This window comes from Callorhinchus milii, unplaced genomic scaffold (assembly GCF_018977255.1).
Source record: "Callorhinchus milii isolate IMCB2004 unplaced genomic scaffold, IMCB_Cmil_1.0 Scaffold6, whole genome shotgun sequence".
Lineage (NCBI taxonomy): Eukaryota > Metazoa > Chordata > Chondrichthyes > Chimaeriformes > Callorhinchidae > Callorhinchus > Callorhinchus milii.
In genome coordinates, this window is record NW_024704747.1 from 16499223 (window position 1) to 16522086 (window position 22864).

Genomic DNA, 22864 nt, shown 5'->3' on the forward strand with positions numbered 1-22864 from the left:
TACACTGCGTACAGTAAAGAACAAGATTCAGGCCTCTGTTGGTGCCGTTTGAAATCATCATTGTGGACTGCTGGGACGTCAGAGCCCTACTCTGTTTGTTAACCTTTTAAGTTCTGCATCGGCAGTGTGTAGATAGAACTTGCTGTGTCAGGATGAGGGAAGAGGCTGTGTGAATGAGGTCTGTCAACACATACTAATAATTTACAAGTATTATTTGAAACCTTGGGATGCTTCTTTTCCCAGGTGTGTGTTTCGGCTTTTGCTTTGTGTTTTATTCTATTCCACTGTAGTTTTTGTTTCAAATGCAAATAAAGACTGGTACAAGATGTAAAAATAAAGCATGTATTTGATCCTGTTATGTCTGCTTATGTACTCACTCACGCAGGGCTTTGGAAGCATTGTATAAAGCGAAACCAAATTGAATATTCTGCCTTGTTTAACTCAGCTTGCCCTTTAGAAGGTTGAAGCTAACGTATTTATTTTCATCTGCGCTCAGGCCAGCCATGCTGACCCAGATGTTGTATTCTTGATATATGAAAGTTCAAAGAGAGGTTTTGATGCAGACGATGGGCCAATATCAGCTTTGTTTCTCCAGTTATCTTTAGGATTTGCTGTGGTCTTTAATTGATTTTATGCAATGCACTTTTTTGATTTTAAAATGAAGTCATGCAAAATTTCTCGAATCAAAGTGCAACACACCTGTGTTTTTCTTAGTTGAAGTAAAATATTCTTGCTTTCACCACACTGTGCACTTGCAGTCGTTATTTGATATCAACCAAGAGTAATTACCTTATCGGTTGCATTTGTCGTTGGGAGCTAAGTTTAGTCTCGCATATCTGATTTCTACTCTTTTTTTGAGAAACTGAATCTCTTCTCTGCAGTTGTCCAGGCTGCACTTTGTACATAATCAAGCTTGCCTCCTGGTGGGTGAGAGGAGGAGAAGCATTGAGTATTGTAATTTACTTGGGATTACAATGAGAGGACAATGTATATTGGGGAGGGAAAGATCGAGCATTTGACCATTTTGGTAGTTTGAATGACTAACTGTGTGATTGTGAGTTCTTCTTGGATCGTCATTATTCCCCTTTTTATCCTTCCAGTTACATTCTCGCCAACTCTTCAGCACTTGTAGCTACAAGGATGGAAATAACTTACCAGAGAGTTAAATTGGTCGAGGTTAACAAATCATACTCAGCTTTGGATGTTACTTGATACATTGGCATTGCGATGTTGCCATATGTTGAAAGGGTTGGGCTCCAACTTATGTCAGTAGAACTTTACCCATTCTGCTCAGCGAAAGTAAAACTCTCTATAATAACAAATTATAGAGATGTTTTTACTCGTGCTGAAATGTGTGAGAATCTTCTGTCACCATTCGTAAGAAATTGATGCACTCAATTTGTTAAGATCCCAGGAAATTGCGAAGAGGTGAAAATAACATTTGAGAAAGAAAATTAAAATGGAAAAAAGCAAGTCTCTCCTCACCCCTCCCTCAGCTCCAGTGCCTAGCCATAATTGTCAAGCACTTTGGGATATCCCCTTGACATGAAACGAACTACAAAAGTGTAAATTGCATTGCAAGTCATTCACTTGCTGGGTGGTGGGATGTAGATTGTACAAAACTGTTTCATTAGCTCTTATTAGCTTGGTGTGCCTGTGATGGGCTTTGTGCTTTCTAATCGCAAACCCTTTGTTTACAGATGGATCAGATCTCAGATGAAGATGTGGACCATGCAGTGGAGGAGGACAGTGACCAGGAGGACCAGGACCTCGATAAGATGTTTGGGGCCTGGCTCGGGGAGCTTGATAAACTCACTCAGGTACATAGGTGACAACATTCAAACAGAAATAGGTGGTTTGTGCCTCACCTTTGCTGATACGGACAAGGATTTTGCAACCACTCATAGTCACCCTTGTCGTCATTGTAATCTGTTATCTTTTCTATTATTGTTACTGATTTGAATTGTAAATTGAGTTTTATTAACCACAAACTCATTGTTAAACCTATTGCATTATATTGATAAAACCAAGTAACCCCATTGTCTTCAAGAATGAAATATACCACCTGTTGCTTGCTTATAGCTTCTTTGTAGCATCAGACAGCAGATAGCTGAGCAGGAGACAGTGCTCTGAGAGTTAATAAATGTTCTCTAGAAGTGAGACAGCTTTCACTCTCCCATTTCTCCTCTTTTCTCTACCCCACCCCTCCACCCCCGCATTAGCCAAGTGAGACAGAGCAGTATTAGGCCCCTTTTCAGAGGAGAAACTGAGGCCACTTTATCCAATGACCAACCCCTGCTGGAAGGTGCACGTTTGTGGATGTAGGAGAATAGAAGTGGCGTAACTGCTATCGGTGAGAATAGAATAGCCTCCTAACGCTCGATGCTGGTGCTCAGACATAAGTTATCACCACTTGGGTTCAGTACTGAGTGCCCGTGGAACAAAAGGGAGGGGAAAATCTGGAAGAGTAAACTGTGGGGCAAAAATGAGTGATATTGTTAGTATTATTTCACGGCAGTGTGTAATTAGCCACACAATGTGTCAAATAAAGAATATCTGATTGTTTCTCCTTCCATAGAGTCTGGACACAGGAAAACCCGAAGAGCTGAAAAAATCTCCACTTCGTCAAGAAACTAATCTTGCCAACTTCTCGTATCGCTTCTCAATGTACAATCTGAATGGTAAGGCAGGAAGTCATTCAGAGTGAGCTCAGTGTCTTGGTTTTATGGCCCAATGAATACTTTAAAAATTCCTTTTAGTTAACAATCCTCTAGCTAATTCTTCAAGGCTTACGTATGAATTTCTCTCATTCTTTTAGCTTTCCTTACCTGCAAACAGTAAGGTTTGCTGAATGGATTTAAGTTCCTTCACCATCCAATAGCACTGTAAAATTATTGGCACAGTATTGATTGAGTTTATGATGTTCACTCCTGTCCATTGCTGGCAAGTATAGTTTCTTATTGCAATGCTAGGCATCCGAAGCATTTCTGGCCCACTGCTGTTGAGGTTAAATCTGTTATATCTGCATGTTGTAGATCAGTTCCAGATTCCTCCAAGAATGGACAAATGGAAAATTTGAATCGGCTTGTTGTTTGATGTCTCATTGTTTAGCTTCAGACACTGATTTTAGTAAACACTTACAGCTTTGTTATTGAATGTGGCCTTCCTCCCCTTAGTGCAGCCCCTTTGGTATTTTTCCAGACTGCTTCAACCCCTGAGCTGTGCATTGCCACTCATCATGAACCAGCACCTCTGGTAATGACTGTGATCCCCTTTGTTTTCATGCGATTGATTTTTTTTTTGTGGATTTTTTTTCTTCGTGTTTTTCTCCAATGTTGCTCTCCTTCACCCACCTCTGCTGTAGTGTTGGGCTCTGAGATGCATGAAGGGTGCAATATAAAAGGAAGTTGTTGTTGACTGGCTCCTTTACAGGTGTACAGTTCCACGGTCGTAGGTCCTTCTTTTGCCATTTTTCGTGTGCAAGCCTTGATGGTGAATTTCGGCAAACCTCAAGGAACATGCCAGCTGAGCCCGATCCTATCCTCATGCCCATCCTCAGTCCTGGCTGATATTTTACTTTGCTAAATATAGCTGAGACCAACAGTAGCATCCTTATTGCTGAATTAACTTTTAGAAAAGTGGTATTTTTCTTCATATCACAGACCTCAAAGTTCAAGCCCTCTAGATTAACTTCATTGCTTGAGAGATTGTTTCAATGACTTACCTATGGTTGTCATCCTCGTCACTCTCAACAGGCTGGGGAAGTGTATCCCCAGCAATGCCTACATTGATCGGCTGAACTATGAAGCTGCCGTTGGCTAGGAAATAATTGCATTGAGCAGCCTCCTTTACCTGAGACAGAAACTGCTGACTTCAGAAATGAGGAAAACCGAATTTCCATTGCAGGTTGTTGTATGGTGACAGTGCTACAATACACACACAGCTTAAATCTTGCATTCCCCAAACTGGGGTAATCAAATCTGCCAATTTCCTCTATGGGCAAATTACCATCTATAACCAAAGCTAAACTGTCATGCTTTCAATCTCTGATCACTTTTGTACTACTTGGACCACACATTTTTCAGATTTTTCCACTTTTCGCAATAGATCAATCCTGAATTTACTTTTAATTGATTTTCTGTTTGGTGTAACTGTGAATCTTGGCTCCTCTCGTTCCTTACTCCTGTGTTATAACACAGTTTAATATTCTCTCCGTCCACCCACCATGGCTGAGTAGGTAAGCCTTTATTCTGTGAATTCACGAGTCTTACATATTGGGAAGATCCCTGCTGTATGCTGATTTAGCTGATCTCAGCTATCAAGCTGCCACTGGCTAGGAAATAATTGCTATAATTTGATTTAGCACATTATGAGTAAACAGGGAAAATTAGTCAGTATTGTGATCCTGATCACCACTCTGTCATTCCTGACTTGAGTTGCATGTGTCTGGATGTCAGGTGAGAGTTGAATCAAGCTTGGTTGCAACGATAAGCTAATTTGTTAACGATATCCATGGTATTAGTATACATCAGAATGATTGTTTGTTCTTGAAAAACACACACATTTACACTTCAGGGCCAAAATTCTAAATTCCTTTCTCTATGTCATTTCTGCCATACACTGTCTGCTGACCAGAAGGTTCAAGCAGACCTGCTTCCAGATCTCTTAATACTGCTCCTGAGCTCCACGTGTAAGTTTAGACTCAGGCACAAGACTCTTGATTGTTTCTAAGGGTCTTAAATGAAGTTGGTGGCAGACACACTTTATGTATGTTCTCATAGACTTTGGACGCACCACAAAGCATTTTCACATGTTTTTGGACATCCTAGGTCCTCGGGACATCCTCCTGACGTGAAAGGCACGATACAAATGTAATTTGTTGTTGTAGTTTTTGCCCTGTTAACATTTGTATGTTGGGTATTTCAGAGGCTTTGAGCCAGGGTGATGGAGTCGACTTGGACGCTCTCATGGCTGACCTCTGCTCCATGGAACAGGAACTCAGCAACATCAGCAAAGAGCCTTCAAGGCAAGACAGTGTTGTGGAGAAAACATACAAGGAAGAGGTGCCAGGCAAGATGCCAAGCAAAGAAACCAAACCCACTCCAAAACAATCTGCTGTTCGAACGGCCTCCAAGCACGGCAGCTTGAAGGGCTCTCCATTATCATCAAGGAGTCCCAAAGCATTGCACACTAACTTTTCACTGGATGATATTGCTGCACAACTGGAACAGGCTACCCTCAGTATGGACGAAGCAGGACGCCAGGCTAGTACCGTGTCATTTGATGTTAAACCCAATCAGCACAAGAGAACTGGCTCATCTGGAACTGTCAGCGATGCAGATATTCGTTCAACCAGTACCTCATCTAGATCAAGCTTAACTTCCGCCACATCCAGCCAGGATTCTCTGGACATCGACAAGGTCACCCGGCCACAGGAGCTAGATTTGACCCAACAAGGCCAACCCACAACAGAGGTACTCAAAGTTCTGCCTGTTTGTATGTTGGCGTGAGTGACGTGTTGTTCAGTGCAGGTTTGAAAGTGTTTATACATTGACAAGTTAATCAAACTGCAAGTTGATATATTGGTCATACTGCTGTCACTGGTGGTGTGATGGGTTCCATTGTTACCATTTATCTGAGCTGTTGCCTTATTTTCCAGGCCATTCCCAGCTTTCCAAAAAATACTCCTTGGCCTCATGCAGTGACACAGAACTTGGCTGTTAACCCGCTGAGAGTCTGTCAAGTCTTCGAGACTCATAAGAGTCTCTATCCTCAACATAGCACTTTACTGTCCTTGAAGTTTTAAATAGTAAAAATGACTGTTCCTTATAATCTTCACTGCATTATTTCTCAGGATCTGTTTTTCTCCTTTTCTTCCTCTCCTCGTGTATATAAACTGAAAATCTGTTTCCTTTTGTTTGCAATATTCTGCTTAACAGTAACAGAGCAGATGATCCTGTAGCAATTTTCTAAATGAGAACTTGCTTCAGCTGTGGGGTGATCTGTTTCTGATCTATTCTTCTTTCTTGCTAATATGGACGACAGCACATTGTGCCTCTGGGCTCTTAGGAACAAAGTTGTGTGCTCTGCGCAATGAAGTTATGGATAGTTTAAAATATCCTACAATTTGGCATTTACATAATTCTTACGGGTAGATCAAAGCTTATGTCTGGTTAAAAAAATATCCCAGATGAAAGCTCTAATATCTGTCCATCTAAACCATTTGCTCTGAGCAAAAGGCAGCCTGCTCCATCATGATCTCTGATCACAAGTGTGTGTGTGGGTTGTTGGGGGTGTGTGCTATAGAATAAGATATATTCCACTTTTCCAATATCCACAGCCACCAATGCCATTCACTCCGCAACTATCATGGATTAGTTGCGGAGTGAAGCACTGCTGCCAACATCTGCCAAGGTCAACCCCCGAAACTGCCAATATGTCAAAATATAGACAATTTTGTGTTGTGGATTGATGCTCATTAGCTTGAATATGCTCCAAACTCCTCCTGACGATAGTACAGCCAGGTTGGCTCGTTGACAGGGCTTGAAAGGGCAGACCAGTCACTGGGGCAGGGTCTCTTCACATTCTGCTTCTGTTAACCCTGCAAGCCAAAGAACTATCGATTAACGTAGTCCTAGCTGGACAAGCAGGAGCAAAGCTTGCCAGAAAGTGCTCTCAGTGGCAAGCTATGTTGTTTTAGCTGGTTAGACTCCAGCAGTACCCCAACAAACAACTGGGGACCCTAAGCCTTGGATCTTGCCAACCTACGCTTAATGCTTTCTGGAATTGGGCAAACAGGATGGGTCCCTCCAGGGAGCATTTGCATTCCATTCCAATAAGCATCTGAAATTTGCATGTATGAGTGGGATGCATGGAGCTCTGTTAGGTTTGGATATTCTTGAGCTTGCTGATGGCCATACCCATGTGTCAGACACTCAGCTGAGCATAAAAAATCAGTGGCTCAGTTCAGATTAGGGAGCGAACCTGGTCCTTTCTTGTCTGTGTAGTTCAATACAGGTCCAGAGAGTACAGTCACCCTTTGAGTAAGAAGTAAGGCAAGTCTAACTGGGACTGCGCTCCCCATTGGAGTTTTGCCTTACAAGATTGAAAAAACTTTCACACCTTCAGACTCACTGTTAAGGCAAGCAGAAGATCAGTTACTTTAGATTATTCGAAACCTACCCAGCTTGGCAGGCTCCTCACAGCCATTCAATCCCCAGGGAGACCTTCCTTAGGCTGTCTATCTCTGTGATGAGCACAAAGTTCATATCTACAAAACATTAGTACCAAAAAAATGGGGAGGCATGAAACCTAATGTATTGTTTGATCCTCTGGTTAGATCAAATTGTTAGGGTTTGGGCTCCAAATTGTCTCCTGAATACAAACATGTAGAATTACGTCATTTTGTCCAGAGGGATTGTAGGTCTCCTTTGGGTAGATGTGAAGGAAGCAGGAGTGGAGAGAGAGATCAGGATCCTGGAATAAGTTAATAGTCTTTTGTCTTTCGGTCAAGTATAAAGACCAGCAGTGGAGGACACCAGTCAGGTTGAAGGATAGATGAGATCAATGGAAAAGTAGTAGCTAGATAATATAATCCTTGCATTTGATATAGGGCCTTCTCACGTCTTCGAGGCGTCTCATGATGACAGCAAGTTAGACGCTTGAAAGCCTGTAAGTTGTGGGAAGTGAAAATTGAGAAAGGTAAGGAGTTAAATAATAGCCAGGAAAAAGTTGCCTGCTTTGCAAATATGCTAAACTGTAGATTTTGACATATTAGAGAAACCCCAACAAATTATGTTTGACTTGTCCCTCTTGTAATTGGGACAGATGGGGAAAAAATTGGAAGTGGTTTTCAGTGGAGATCAAGTGAATTAGCACACACTGTCGTTTCAGCTCGGGGAGCTAGGTTTGAATCCAGCTCAGACTGGTGAGATGGAAAGTTTTAGTTCTCTGCCAGCTGTAAGGATCTTCAATGAAAAGGACTTTGAGCAGTCTTGACCCACTTCCTGCTGAGTGGAAGTTAAATTATCTGTCTCCCTTAGAGAAAATTGCACATCACATTTTGGGGCAATGGAAATGTATCTTCCATTGGCCCTAGTGCAGTTGGAGGTGTTTTGGTTAGATTTCCCTTTATACTGACAGCTGGCTTTTTAACAACTGGAGAAGTGAAGCATGATCAATAAGACAGAGTCTCTTTCAGAATTCTTTCTTGTCAAAGAACAGTTGCCGGCATTGCTCTTTCATGTTGTTAGAAAATGCTGATGTCTTGTCACTGGTGTGTAGTTCTGAAAAAGTCCAAATAAAGGTGTGTAGTAGCAAAAGATACTGCATTGCTCAGTTTGAAAAATGTCTTTAATAATTCAGACACTTCAGGATTATTGAAATCTGATTCAAGTTGTCTTGATATGTGGCAACATGTTGGCGCTGCCCCATATCAAGTTTAGGATGTGGCATCATACCTAAAATGAGTTCATTGAGTTCCCAGATAGGTCCAACCAGGTGGTTGCAGCATGGCTTATTGAGGGTCAGTTCAAGTACTGTTAGTAGAGCTTGCTTTGACTTTGCCTGTCTTAACGTGGGGCAGTGAAATTGTGGGAGTGTGAAGGGAATATATCTTCAGTGTCAGATGGCAAATGCAGAGAAAAACATGTATAGCTTTTTCAAAAAATCTTATGTACCAGTGGTTGCAAATGGACTGTCAGAAGTAAGATTTGTAATCATTGCTGGACATGCATTAAAAAAAATGAATGCAGTTATTCACCAGTAATACAATTGTAACAGACTGAGCTCAAGTTTAGACATGGGGTTTGAACCCACAACCTTCTGACCCATGTGCACTACCAACTGAGGTAAGCTGACACCTCAGTTTTAACAGCTGACACCTTAACAAATGCACTTAATACAGACAGCTGTCTGTATTGCTTCAGTGTAGTATGTGGTTTACTGAAACTGTATACTATGTGCAGCCATTCTATAGGCACAGTCTGCAGTGAATGTTTCAAAAATAGCTACAATAAGGATGCAAGCACCGTACTGCATAGATGTAGCTCCTAGAGGCTTGATCTTCCCCATTTTATTGTTGTCTGTCGACTTCCTCGTCGACTCTGTAGTTTTCTAAAATCCTTGCACGATCAGGCAAACCATAAAATGATGACTGTCAAATCTGCCAATTTTGACATTTGCGACTGTATGAATTTGATCAATTTTAACAGCTGTAAAATGTTTGGAGATAGTTGAGAGCTTGAAATTATGCCAAAGGGCAGAAAGAGATTTAAAAGGAAATCTGACAACGAACATAGTGAATCATACTGCACATACCAATATGCTTCTAATTTAAAATGCTCATTTTAGATCCTCTCCAACCAAAGTATTTTTACGTTAAAAGAAGTGATAAAATATGTTCCAACAATGGCTATCTTTCTGATTGTTAATCGTACCAAAGCACACTCAGTAACTCACAACAGTAGACTTGCTACTGTGGTTGAATTAAAATTTAATTGAAAAATCTATTGCTTTTCTCACCATAATGGAAAGAATTGACAAATCCAAAATCCTACTTCTTATAGATGTGCAGTGTAAAGCCTTTAGTATGAAAGTGAGGTCAACCAACATTGATAAGGGGATACTCATTCCTGTGGTTGCAGAATCCAAAACAAGAGGATATAATCTGAAAATTAGAGCTAGATCTGTTAGTGAATTGTGAAAACGTTCATTTATTGTGTGTTGTGAGACTGCCCAAGGTCTTGAGGACTTGCAAATGCTTCTGCACTTTACCTTCGATCAGGAAGAGGTGTTTTACAACAGAGGTCTTATCTTACATGTCACAGAGAGATGTGATAGAACAATTAAATCTGCTTGTGGGTCCCAGATTTACCAATATGGGTGTGGTGCTAAAGACCCTTTCACATTTGATTCACCCATTTGCTATCTGTGCTTACTCATTAAGTGCAGTGTTGTTTGGGATTCTTTCATTCAGTGCATTACAGCTTCCATTGCACCAACTGAAGTACCTGTAATGTCTATGATTGGAATATGTTGGCGGAAATTGAAAGGTTCTGAGAAAACAGGTTCTGATCTTTGAACATATTGTTGTCTGAAAATCTGATCTGGACGATTCAATCTAGCAAGGTGGTTAGAATAGAATTTCAAACGTGGTGACAAAATAATACCCGCAGATTAATGAATGCTCAAGTTCTGTATATTTTCGATGATAAAATGAGGGAGCAAATTTGGCCAGGAACCAGAGAACTTTCTGCTTTTAAAAATTCGTGCCTAGGTTTTGAATTCAGTCCTGATGTAGGCTTGAACCTAAGAGACAAGAGTACAACCAACTAAGCCAAACTAATTTTTGACTTTCTTTATAAATGCATGCTGGTGGAATGCAGGTTTGGCATGTGCAGTGAACTCCTTCCCCTTACTACCTTTCAGTTTAAATATTCTCTGTATATTTCCTTCTGCATGATTTTAAATGGGTTTTGTTTCCCTCCCTTTTTGCAATCTACCTCCCTCACCCACAGCATGTTCCCTCAAGTCGAAACAGTAGACAGGTCAGACGTCACCTCGACTTTGCAGAGGCGGACATGGAGCTGGGGACTGTAAGTGACTATAATGACCTGTGTTGTGCATGTTGCATGTGTTTGCTATTTACACAATTTGTTTCCTTTTTGCCAAGTTAAGGTTCTCATTAATTAAGAAAATTGAAATGTTCTTCATGCTAAGAAGTATTGGGCCTCCTTTCTTTTAAGTTTCCAAGGTTTTTAAAAGAAATGAGGAATGGTTTGCTTGAGTTTAGCTTACGTCAGGATAGTTCCTTTCACTCACACACTGGGTTCACACTGTCAGCTTTCTGCAATGAAGTTGATGAATTTTCCAAAAAGTAGTTATGGGCTAATTGACAGTAGCTAAATATGACTTGTGCCCCCAGTAGGTTTACTGCTAGAAATTGTATGTGGTAGCTTCATTAGCAGTGGTTAAGGATGAATTTCAACAGGAGCTAAATTTACTTTGCAATATGTCTTAAGGGAAGCATTTACTTTTAGAGCTGAGAGCACCATGTATTCAGGCTCCGCTTGATGTATTTTCATCTGTGACTAGTGTGGTAATCCAAAGTATAGTTGGAGGGGTGTGGTGGGGTAAGTTATGTCCATGTGATTTGCAGCATTGATGGGTGGAGTAACTGGTGTTTCAAAATACATGGAACAACTGAATGATAAAACATTGAAATATAACTTTCAGAAAGTTCTAGGAATCTACCTGACATTTTCCTCCTTCCTATTTTTGTGCCTTTTTTTTCTATTAGAACCACAGCAGATATTTTATCCGAAAATCATATAAAAGAACCAATTTCACAAAGGATCATCCAAAGGATCATCCAGCGTGACTCCCCCCACCCCCCTGGCATAAACAAACCCTCTGGTACAAACACCCTCACCACTACAAACCAGTAAAAACACAGTGAGCTTGGGGCCCCGAGCCTCTTGCTCTACTGCCGGCTGTTTACTCAATACTACTGTGAGCAGAGCGGCTCTGGATGCGCATGTGTGGCGCGAACGAGAAATGGGCTTCGCTCACCACTGTTCAGATGGTCGGTGTGTATATGTATCTCTCTCTCTCTGTCTGTGAGCGTGTATCTTTTTGTGTCTTGAGTGTATGTGTGTGTGTCTCTCTGTCTGTCTATGTGTGTGTGTCTCTCTCTGTCTGTATGTGTGTGTCTCTCTCTTTCTGTCTGGCTGTGTGTGTGTCTCTCTCTCTGTCTGGCTGCGTGTGTGTCTCTCTCTGTCTGGCTGTGTGTGTGTGTGTCTCTCTCTGTGTCTGTGTGTGTGTCTCTCTGTCTGTGTGTGTGTGTGTGTGTGTGTCTGTGTTTCTGTGTCTGAGTGCACGTGTCTCTGTCTGTCTGAGCACGTGTGTCTGTGAGTGGATGTGTCTCTCTGTGTCTGTGTGTACGCTGTGTACGGTGGTGGGCCCCCAGAGGCAGAGGTCGTGATCTCCTGGAACCCCGCAGTTGCGCTGGTGTTTCTCTCCCCCCGCCCAGCCCCGAGTGGGCCACCCAGTTTTTGTTAAAGAAAGTATTAATAATGTTTTAATGCAACAATCTAATATGTGTTATTTCTTCATGTTTAGTTTCTATCAAGATCAAAAAATGTTGGCAGTAAAATGTACCTCTGAATAGCACCAACCACCCTCCTGCAACCCTCCGCAAAATACCCCAATTTTCCTGCAAAATTTTCCAAACCTCCCCGCAATTTTTGTCAAATATTTTCACAATTTTCCATTGTCCCTGGTTATAACTTTGGATTGCAAATTGAATTCAAATTGATGCTTCACTAGGTTATACAAATTCAGCATTCCAGCATGTTGGAGGGAATAATTATTTTCTTAAGGATGTATTCAGGATCAGCATTAGTGTTGAAAAGTAGCTGCAATTGACCATGGTCCTTGCTGGAGAGGGTTGGGTTGGAGTAATTGGCAATTGGAAGGGGAAGTTACAAAAAAGGCGTTGTATGCAAATTGAACCTGTTTAAATTGGAGTTATGAATGTGCACAGTGCAAAGTAGAATATTTCTTGTAAATCAGCCAGTAAATTGGCCCCACTATTCTCACTTAATGAAAACCTTACTGCTTATCTTTATCTTGGCATGTAAAGACATTCACTCACCTCTCCCAAACTGGTGTTACTAATCTCTTCTTGTGCACCAAGGTGAGTGACTTTGTTTCCTTTTGCAAGAAGTGTGAAATACCTGGAATACATTGCAAGTGACTGCATGCAAACATTTTGTTATTCTGTTAATCCATTTTACCCCATCCCAATCCATGAACCCATCAGTATCAAGATTGTGACCTATTTCCAACTTTCTGTCTCAATTTGTATTATACTAATTGATCAGTGTCACAGAGTTGTTTGCAGTTTCTTGCTTTTCTCATTTCTTGTATGTTGAAACTTTTTCATGCCTTGTGGGATTTAAGGAGTGTGGGCTTGTGACTATCCGAGTGTGAGTGCCAAGCTTCAGTCAATCAAATGTTCAGATATCAATTTTGCTGCTGTTGAAGTAAATTGTATGTGAATATAGAATTTTCTGTCACAAGAGAGGTGAAACATTGGGCAATCAGAACCCGGTTGGCAGCAGTGATGGAGAAGTTTGTAACCCTCACACAAACCTCCCCCACGGAGGAAGACAGAAGAAAGTTCCAATGTTTATTTCAATAGAAATAAAGCATTCATTTCTCTGTACAGCAATATTTATTTCTGGCATCACTCAGCAACATATTGGTGACATCCATGCAATATTGACTACTACCCATGTTCCACTGATAAAATCAGACTTTCATTCTAATGATAAACATTGTGTATTTCACCAATGAATAATTGGAGGTGTTTATTCTTCACCTGTTATGCTTTGAGCTGCTAAGGAGGTTAACAACCAAGAGCAGACCCAAAGCACACAAAGAGCATTCTGTAAAAGTACTATAAAAATAATAGAGCTTCATGTTAAGGTCACTCGACCGTCAAATGAACAGGGCTAGATATAGATCAAAGTTGCATTTCAAATGGGCTGCTGTGTTTATCCCAGTTACAGTAGCAACCTTCCATTATGGATGCGCGAAGCAGTCTGGGTTCCCTATGACTATGTGTTGGAAGATGCACTGGTACAGCAACAGGACAGGATCATAGTTGCCTGTGTTGAACATTCTGCAGTTTAATATTCAAATGAGAGACAGGAGAGAACCTTGCGTAACTAGGAATGCTGTTTTTCCACATGATCATTTGAGAACGATTCATTATTACAGATGGCAAGTACAGGGAGGTTTGAACACTGTACATGCACATTGGGATTCAGGCTTGTATGTAAGCGCATCCCAAATTATTGGCATTGCCTTGAGCTGGAATTTTACCAATGGAAGTGTGCATAAATTCTTGGACTTGTCAAATTCATAAGAAGTTGAGATAACTCAATAAACATGCTTGTGATAGCCAGATAACCTGGCCACATGGGAAGTGGTACCATGCACAGATTGCAAAACACTGGTGGATATGGCTGCAGTACCAGGCGTACATTTCCACATCTTCATTGGTTGATCTGCAATATTTGCAAATCTCTGACTAACGCCGAAACAATATTATGCTTTGAACTATTAACATATTCCACCAATCTCAAATGTTTGCCCAAATAAACTAAACTTAATTTTTGAGATCTTTTTACCTCTAGCTGAGTAAGGACAAATGGCCCCGAATTGGTCACCAGACCTGGCCAGTGATGCAATGTAGCCATCTGTTTTTAGTTGTGAGTGCAATTCCAGGTGGATTCCTGAGTATTTTTTTCATCTCCTTTCTCTCTATCCATTGACTCACTGCACAGCCTCTGCTTGGGCAAGGCCTGACCCTGCGATCATCAGTATTTAGCTCCTAATGGAATACTGAGGCAGGAGTTTTCAAAAGGAGGAGAGTCAGTTTAGTTCACACCATCTCCTGCTGGCCTCAGTATTGTTTCTGAAATATTGTCTCATGGAATAGTTTTGCTTTACTTTTTTCTTTGAATGGGGCTCAACGCAAGAAGTTTGCAGAGAATTCAGCCGAGCTGGCACTGTTTTAATTAAATGTCAGCGTCCCAGAACCAAGTGCAGCAGAACTCCATTTCATGTTGCTGTGATTAACGATTACAATTTAGGGAGAATTCCAAAGTCTCCTCAAAGACAGGATCAGCATAGATTGTTCTCTCTGTTTTGTGCAATAAGCCAGTTTAAAACAGTAATGAAAAGGACTAACCAGTTGCTAAGCAACAACTTATAATACAGTCTTAATAGCGTACATTTTTTTTATTGACGGTTGCTCTCTGATGCAAAATGACTTGTGTACCCTGCATACTCTTTAAAGGATGAATTACACACCATTTACACAAATTGAAATTAGATTTTGACATTTATACAATCTTCAAAATTAGACATTTTTGACAATTTGCTGTGCTTTATTGCCTTTCACTCCTTTATTGAGCTGGTGAGAGATTAAATTATGGATCTCAAAATAATGATGTTTTAATTCAACCTTTCTTGAATGGAGAGTCATCCTTACAGCCAAGTCTCTGTATTTTTCTGTACTTGTTGAATTGGAATTGTTTTATCAAGGAGTCTCTTGTATAATCCTTATTTTCCTTCACTGCAGAAGAGACCTTTTTTTATATCAGCTTTAGTTCAGCATAAGCATTAAACCTTGATAAACGGTTTATTTCGGGAATGGGAGCTGTGCAGCAAGATTCAGAAATAAGTATTCCTAAATATCTGCCCTCACTTCCTTATCCAAAATTTACTTTATATTTTCTTCAAAATTTTAAACTGAATTGAGTGTATACTTTGTGGGTGAAATGTTCTGTACAACAACCTGCTGAGTAAAGATAAACTTCCTGGTGTCCATCCTGAAATTTCCATTTACAACTCTATGTTCTCTTGGTCTAGAGTTTTGGTGCATGCTAAATTATTGATCTGGGTTTACATTTTCAATCTGAACTCTTGAACACCAGAGGGTTTTTTTCTAACGTCAGTGGGCAAGATTTTTGGATTCACCTCCTCTTCTGAAGCCTATGCTATGCTTCATGCTCCTCTGGTATGGTCTTCTGTGCCAGCAACCCTCTAGCATCTTGCTGAAATGCCAATTCTTCACATGTGCTCCTGGATACTGAGGATCATTGTTCAACCATGGAGGAAAGGCATCAGAGACCAGCCCAAATCTGCCCAACTATTTTCCAAACACTGTACTTTCCAACAAGAGTCACTGACTGCTGATCCACAACTGAGTTTTTTTTTGTAGCAGCAGGGATTGAACTAAATTCCCTATTCCCTCTTTTTTCTCTCTCTTCTCCCCCCCCCCCCCCATAAATTGGCTGAGTACAAGCTTTGTTAGATTATTTGTACTTGATTTCCTCCAAAATCTGTACTTGTAATTAAGGGAAGCACTTCAACAGCTTTTAGTTTAAACAGAATTTGATGGGGGCTGAAATTAAGTTTCCTTTCAGGGTTCAGATCATTTTTAAAAAAACATTCTTTTTCATGGTGTTGATGTAAGTAACAGGATTTATATGGAGGCTGAAAGAGTTAGGTGAAAGAGGACCAACAATTTGCCTTTATAATGGGAAGTCCATTATTGAGTTGTGACTGAGAGGCTTTGTTTCCTGGTAACTTTGTTGAACTATATAGTGTATTGTTGTGTATCCCAGTGAACTGAATTGTCCTAATAGCTAAGCCTACTTTCAGCATTTGATCTGCTATCTGCTGACCCCTCCCCCACCCCCCCATTCTAACATCATGGTGAATAATGTTAGAAATTATAATTCTGCAGAGAGGTTGACTGATTCTGTGCAGGGATGATCTTCACTCATTTCTTTCCTGTCGCCTTTAACTCTATCACAAGTAGCCCATTGTGTAACTTGTGATTTCCTCTTTGGTTATTGCAGGGTTTTCCAGAGGTCTTTTTAAAATGAGAGTTTGAATGGGTGAGGCCAGGAAAGATGGTTGTTTCATAGAACAGTGAATGGTTTACTGAATATGACTTGTAACCTAGATAAGCCAGTGTATAATACTTTATCTTGTTGTAATGTATACAGTTGAAGATGTGGGTTTGAATGTGTGTAAGTGCAAACTCAAAACTACAGATAACTCAGATCATCCATTAAATTTAAAGATTCCTAATACTTTCCAACACTAATTACTCCTGGTTACCTAGAGTCAAATGACTGAACTCACAAACTGTTTATAGTGTGTTCAACTTTCTTTTTTAAAATAAAGTTTTGTACTTTGATTTCACGGGCTGCAGTGCTCGACTAACTTCTCAGTCTTCATACTGACATGCCAGTGGATAAATTGGGAAGAATGTCAACTGTTACAAAAGCTTCATCTGTCATGTACTCATTTTTTCAGTGTGAAGACAGTGTCACAGGACTGAGAAACAGGGTGTAACAAGTGGAATAATTGTGCATTCCATTATACGGGTTTTTTCTTTATTACAGTCTACCTTTCAGTGTTGAAAGATCTCAGTGAATGGTAAAGCCTACAGTTTACAGTAACACCAAGGTTGCAGAGAGAACACCAGTTAGACCAAGAAGCAATGGTTGTGTGGAGTTTATCAAAATGTGCAAAAACTGAAGGGATCATTGTGGTCCATCTGGCTGCTCCCAAATTTATATTAAAAAATTCTGTAAACTTGTGTAAATATATTAAATATCAAAGTCATTGAAGCCGTGATATAGCCACATGAGTTTCAGAAACATTAAATTCTTCTGCAAATTGTGGAATGTGCAAATGTGGAAAGGAATGATAAAGTTTTTATTATTTACACTTTTGGTCTTTAATTCACAAATGAATGGGGCTTTGTACCTCACAAATAATTAATTATGGTCCAGTTGGCGAGTGAAATCACATGTGCTGTGATCACTGCTCTGCATTTGGTTTGTATCCAGAGTAAAATGTTGAGGTGTTGATTGTGAACCATGTGCTGACTAGCTCAGGGGGAAGCAGAGAATAGAGGGAATGTAGATGGGTATACTACATGTGCACAATTTTAAGGGGACAAACAAAGCACAGGTTTGTTCTATCATCCAATTGCTTTCCACTGAAATGTACGCAAATTCAAAAACAAAATATACTTCAATTTACAATAACCTCAAAATCCCTTCTCTCACTTTAAGACTGAACTGAGATGTGCATCAGAGGCACACAGATGTGACCTGTAAATTGGGGACTTGTGATCCTTTACAATTCTATCGAGCAGTTTAGTATCAGATGGTCTGCTGTTTGTTGCTTTTCGGTGATTTGGTGGTTGGTAGTTGCTTTTTATTCTATGCTTGCACACTTTATTAAAGAAAAATCTTATCACTGCACTGATTTTTATTTTTCCTTTCCTTTTTTTTCCTGCACCAAGCATTCCTATCTGGACAGGGAAACGTCAATCATTTTGAGAAACATAGCCGGGAAACCTTCTCATTTGCTGACCAAGGTGAAGCCCTCCCCCTCACCCTGCTCCTTCCAATCTGCATGTGATGAAACCCTGTATCTGAATGAATAACCTTATGACTTGCTCCCACCCTCTTACCCTTAATATGTGTATAAATGACGTAATTTCTCCCATTTTCCTCTCCTTAAATTCCTTGCCTTATGTCAACCCTGGTCATATCCAATTGTTTTGTAGCTTGGTGGCTGTTATCCTTAAGAGCTTGTTTAAACTTTCCTTGCTTGTGATTCCTACTCCCCTCTCTCTTCCCCCCACCTCCAATCATGTGGAATGTATTGTATGGAATGGGCTGGTCCTCAGTCATTTGTGTATATATGTACCTCGGAAACCTCCGATTTGATTTGGTGGCAGAAAGCCAGCATGATCCGTGTCTGCATGCAAGCCTTTGTGATCTTCAAGGGCATCTCTCGGGCATGACTCAGAAGGAGGTGTTTTGCTCAGTCATCGCAACCACTTTAGTCTTTGTTTTGCTCTGGCAACTCAGTGTTGAGTTATGTGTATGTTATCATCTGTTTAGAGTTAAAATATAGCTAAATGGCACACTCAGTATCTCTCACCCATTAAGTTATGCAATTTAGTCTTGTGGTTTCTTATAAGAACCATGTCAGTAACTTCAGGGAATCTAGCACTGGTTACAAAACTCTAGTTTCTTGACCACCTCATCCTAACTCAAAAATTAAGAGCAAGATCAAATTCTAGATTTATTTCCATAAGTGAAAACCTGTGTTTGGGTGGTGGGGAGGAGTTTTAACTCCTTATTTCAACTCTTGTACAAAATAGAAGTTTGCTTTTTAAGAAAAGTAAACACTTGAAGATGCAAATCATTGTGACAGAGAACTCCCAGCAAAAATCTGAAGTGGTTGAGTGAGCCGCTCCCTTTACCTTTCCCACCCTTTCCCACACACATTCCCACTAAATGAACCCTAAAGCTAAATCTAAGTCTTGCAAAATTTGCCTCATTTGGTACTGATGTATTGGTGAGAGTTCACTATTGCCAAAAGATTTGATTCCAGACCTGTGCTGAGTCGGTTTGACTTCCATCATGGGCACCAGAATTAGCCTCCAGCTGCCTGGATCAGGTTATGGGAAATCGTCCAGGATTCCCATTTCTGATCACTATCCAGTGTGATACTCTTTGTCTTTCAGTTCACATGTGAGCACTGCGGTGTCTGCATAAGATCACCATTGGCGTTTTTTTTATTTAAACCAAGGATCTGCAGACACATGTTTTCTTGAACATTGATGAATCAGTGCCTCTGCAACCTGAGACAATGAAGCAATAATATACATAAAACATGCTTGGTATCACTTACTGGTAAAAAGAACAGATTCAAGAGCAGCGCCAACTTGGCACCCTAGAAGGATCAATTTGAAGATGGCAGTGTATTTTTCCAGACATTTCAATTATATCCAGTCTGAAAGAGCCCATCCTGTACCTTGAAAGTGATTTTTGTTGGGTTTTTGCCCCACACTTGACCTAAGAGAACTCTACTTTAACAAACAATCCTCATGGCACTTCCTTCTCATTCTGAGAGACACCTATCTATTTGAACCTTTGCAGAAAATTCTGAATCTCTTCACAAAGGGCAGTTGCCCAAATTGCGCCTTGCCTAAGTGAACCGGTTTCACTTTCAGTCAACCACGGAGAGCTTCAAGTATCATTCTGAGGAATGAGGCACAAGTGATTATGTTATTTACCTAGGGAAAACAATGTCACTTTTTGTAGAGGCTATGGAGTGAAAGGCTATCTACATTTCTCAATTGGGAGTGTGTTTGGGAAGCCTGCTTTTCCTCTACTTGTCCTAATGATTAAACAATGTCTTTTCAAGCGAGTCCTGTTTCTCTCCTGTGTGACGGTGTATCCCGATGGGACGTGTGATTGTTGGGTTTGCCCGTCCCTGCAATCCATGACTCTTGCCTAACAGTGAATTCTAAATTGAGATGCTATTGACTTCTGGAGTTGGGTTCTCGCATGTTGGCATGATGTACCACTCGTCATCAGGTGTCTGTTTGTTTCATCATTTAGAACTGAATTATTACAGTCAAACTGTTAAATATAGCGGGTGGAATGCACAAAATAACAGGTGGTGTTATGGTGTGGCCACTGTTCGTTCTTTTGGGTTTCAGGTTGTTTTTGATTGTATCACTGAGCTGCACGTAGCATGAATAATGCTGGTTGGTCAGTGGTGACTGTCCTCGTGAGCATTTTCAGAAGTTGCTGAGATGTTGCTGACATCCACAGGCCCTTCTGCCTGTATTCGAAGATGGCCAGTCAGTGCCAAAAGTGTATATAAGGCATGGTACACCCGAGTATTATCAGGGTCACACTGTTTTCTTAAGGACCCCTTTTTCAAAAAAATGTAGATTATTGTCACATTTGCTTTTCTATCTCTTCCTGAAAGAAGCGAAGCATGTTGTGTAACTTTTGATCTGCAGGACCTCACTGTTGCTAAGTGTTTTAGAGGTTTAATCATGGACAGGAGGTAAAGCTAACTGAGAAATTGTGATGACATGCCAGCCCTCGCTAACCTTAATGCATTCATAGCCTTGCTGTTTGCTTTTCATCTTTCACTTGGAGATTGACGCTTTGAAAGATGATTTGCCCCAACCAGAGAGAGAAAATATTTGATAGGCACTCAAAGAAAACTTACTGTCCTCCGCCCCCCCACCCCCCCACACACACAAAAAAATTTGAACACGGGGAGAGAGAATGAGCTCAGCCTTTAAGATCTAGTGGTTAATTAATAACAAGTGATAGGGGAGATTGTAGGAAGAATCTCCTCGTGATAAGTGAGAGGAGGAAGCGAGCAATTGCTAATTCTTGAATATTTTCCTCCTTTTCCCATCTCCATCTCTCATTTGGGTTAAACCAAATACTGCGTTTTCACCAGGGGAGTGAGAGGATAGGAACCTATTTTTCTCATTTTGATTTAAAACGTTTTCCACCATGGGATAAGCTGGGCTCGGGAGGTTACTTGGTTTGAATCCCTGTCTCTTGTTACTTTTGGAAAGCAAGGACTATTTTTTTAAAAATTGGGGGACGGAGAAAATTCTGAGGTATAGACTTGTGAAACATGCCTTTCGCTTAATTTAAATGTCCTGTTAACCTCTCAGTCTCACTCCTGCACCCCCCCACCGCCATTATTAACTACAAGTGAAATGCCTAAGCACAGATGGTGAGGTGGTGCAAACCAGTACAGAGTACCCAGGAGGTCAGGCCATACCATTACATTACACCCTTGTTCACAGGAGACTGTGTGTGTGTGTTCAGTGTAAGATTTCTAAAATTTCACTGGAGTGCTACAGCTGTAGACGGAAATGGTTAAGCTCCTGGCCACGTTTATCTTCAGACTAGTATGCCAAAGATTGTCAGAGCTGCAGATGGATGGCTTCCACTGCTTAAATTGGGGAAATTAAAAAGGCAATTTTTTAAAATCAAAATATAAACTGTTGGGAATCCTAAAATCTTGTTTGTTTTTCTCTAAAACCTTTTCTCCTTTCTTTCCTTTTCTGAAGGCAGCAGCTTTCGCTGAAGTACACGCATGGCCTGAGCCTCTAGTGCTCAAGTTGCCATTCTTCATATATGAATCTATACAGTGAGTGTTGGCAAATGTTTGAGTGTGAGAAACCATTATCGCTTCATCCACTCCTGGCTTCACACTGGACCCTCACAAATTTTGCAGAGGGTACTGGAGATTGATAAGATCCGGATTTCTGGCCGATTTCATGCATAACCTGGGAATTTTGTTTTGATCAGCCAAGCGTCTGATTTGTGCAGAAATACACTACCAGGCTTTTAAGATCATCCAAACCAGAAGTTCCACTTATGCGTGCCATCTAAGCATGGAGTCTAGAGTGAAGTATGCACTTTCTCCCTGGAGGAACCCATCTTGCTTACCTAATTCCAAGAGGTATAACCTGCAGGTTGGCAAAGGCCAAAGTTCAGGGACCTCAGAGTGTATGACAAGTTAGTGCTGGATTGTAACCAGCACTTAAACTTGCCATTTAGAGCACTGTCTGGAAATCTTAATGCTGCTTGTCCAGCTAGAACCATCTTCCCTGTTGGGGCTTTGACTGGGCAGGATTACTTGGAGCCAAGTAGAAAAAATTGTTGCCCACAGTGACTGCTCTCGCCCTTCCAAGTCCTGGGGCAAAACATCAGTGAGGTTTTGCACCTGCCTGGCTCGAAAACTGAACCAGGCAGCGGAAACTGAACTACAAAGACTGGCACAGAAGGTTGATTTGATTCTGATATTCCATTGCTAAGCATGTCATATTTGAGTCAGCTCAGCACCAAGGAGTTCCTGCTTACCTCCCTTTCTCTCTCCCCACACACCCCCCACCCCCACAAATTTCAAGGATAAATAAATTCTTCCATTTGATATGGGGCCTTTTATGTCAGGAGGATGTCTCAAGGCATTTCACAATTGGGGTTAGGGACTTTTTGTATGCAAGCACGGCAGCCAATTTGCCTACAGCTATGACCCACAAACATCCATAAAGTAAATGACCAATTTTATCTGGGGGATTGTTGGAGAGGACATCAGTAGAAACTCCATTTTCTTTTCAAACAGTGCCATGGAATCTTTAATGTCTTCCTAAACAAGCAGGTGGGACAGGACCTTGGTTTAACATTGCATTGAAACTTCATCACCTCCAACAATGGAGCATTGCATTGGAGTATCAGTCTTGTCTATTAGTTTCAAACCCTGAGGTGCGGCTTGAACCCACAATCTTCTGAGTCAGAGGTGAGAGTGCTACCAACTGAGACAATCTGATACCCTTGAGCCAGTCTGATACCTTGGACATCACTTTTTGGTCACTTGACAAGCATAGGTTTGAGCCCTCATTAGGTGGATAACATGTTCCAGG

The 22864-nt window shown here is 40.9% G+C and overlaps 1 protein-coding gene across 1 annotated transcript in view; it reads left to right on the forward strand.

Annotated features, from left to right (window-relative positions):
- Positions 1–22864, forward strand: part of raph1a (Ras association (RalGDS/AF-6) and pleckstrin homology domains 1a) — a 133541-nt gene that overhangs the window by 61040 nt on the left and 49637 nt on the right. Inside the window, exons 2-5 of the mRNA XM_007890617.2 lie at positions 1701–1820; positions 2579–2681; positions 4927–5474; positions 17903–17977. Of these exons, the coding sequence (XP_007888808.2) occupies positions 1701–1820; positions 2579–2681; positions 4927–5474; positions 17903–17977 (846 nt within the window). The remainder of the gene's footprint in view (positions 1–1700; positions 1821–2578; positions 2682–4926; positions 5475–17902; positions 17978–22864) is intronic.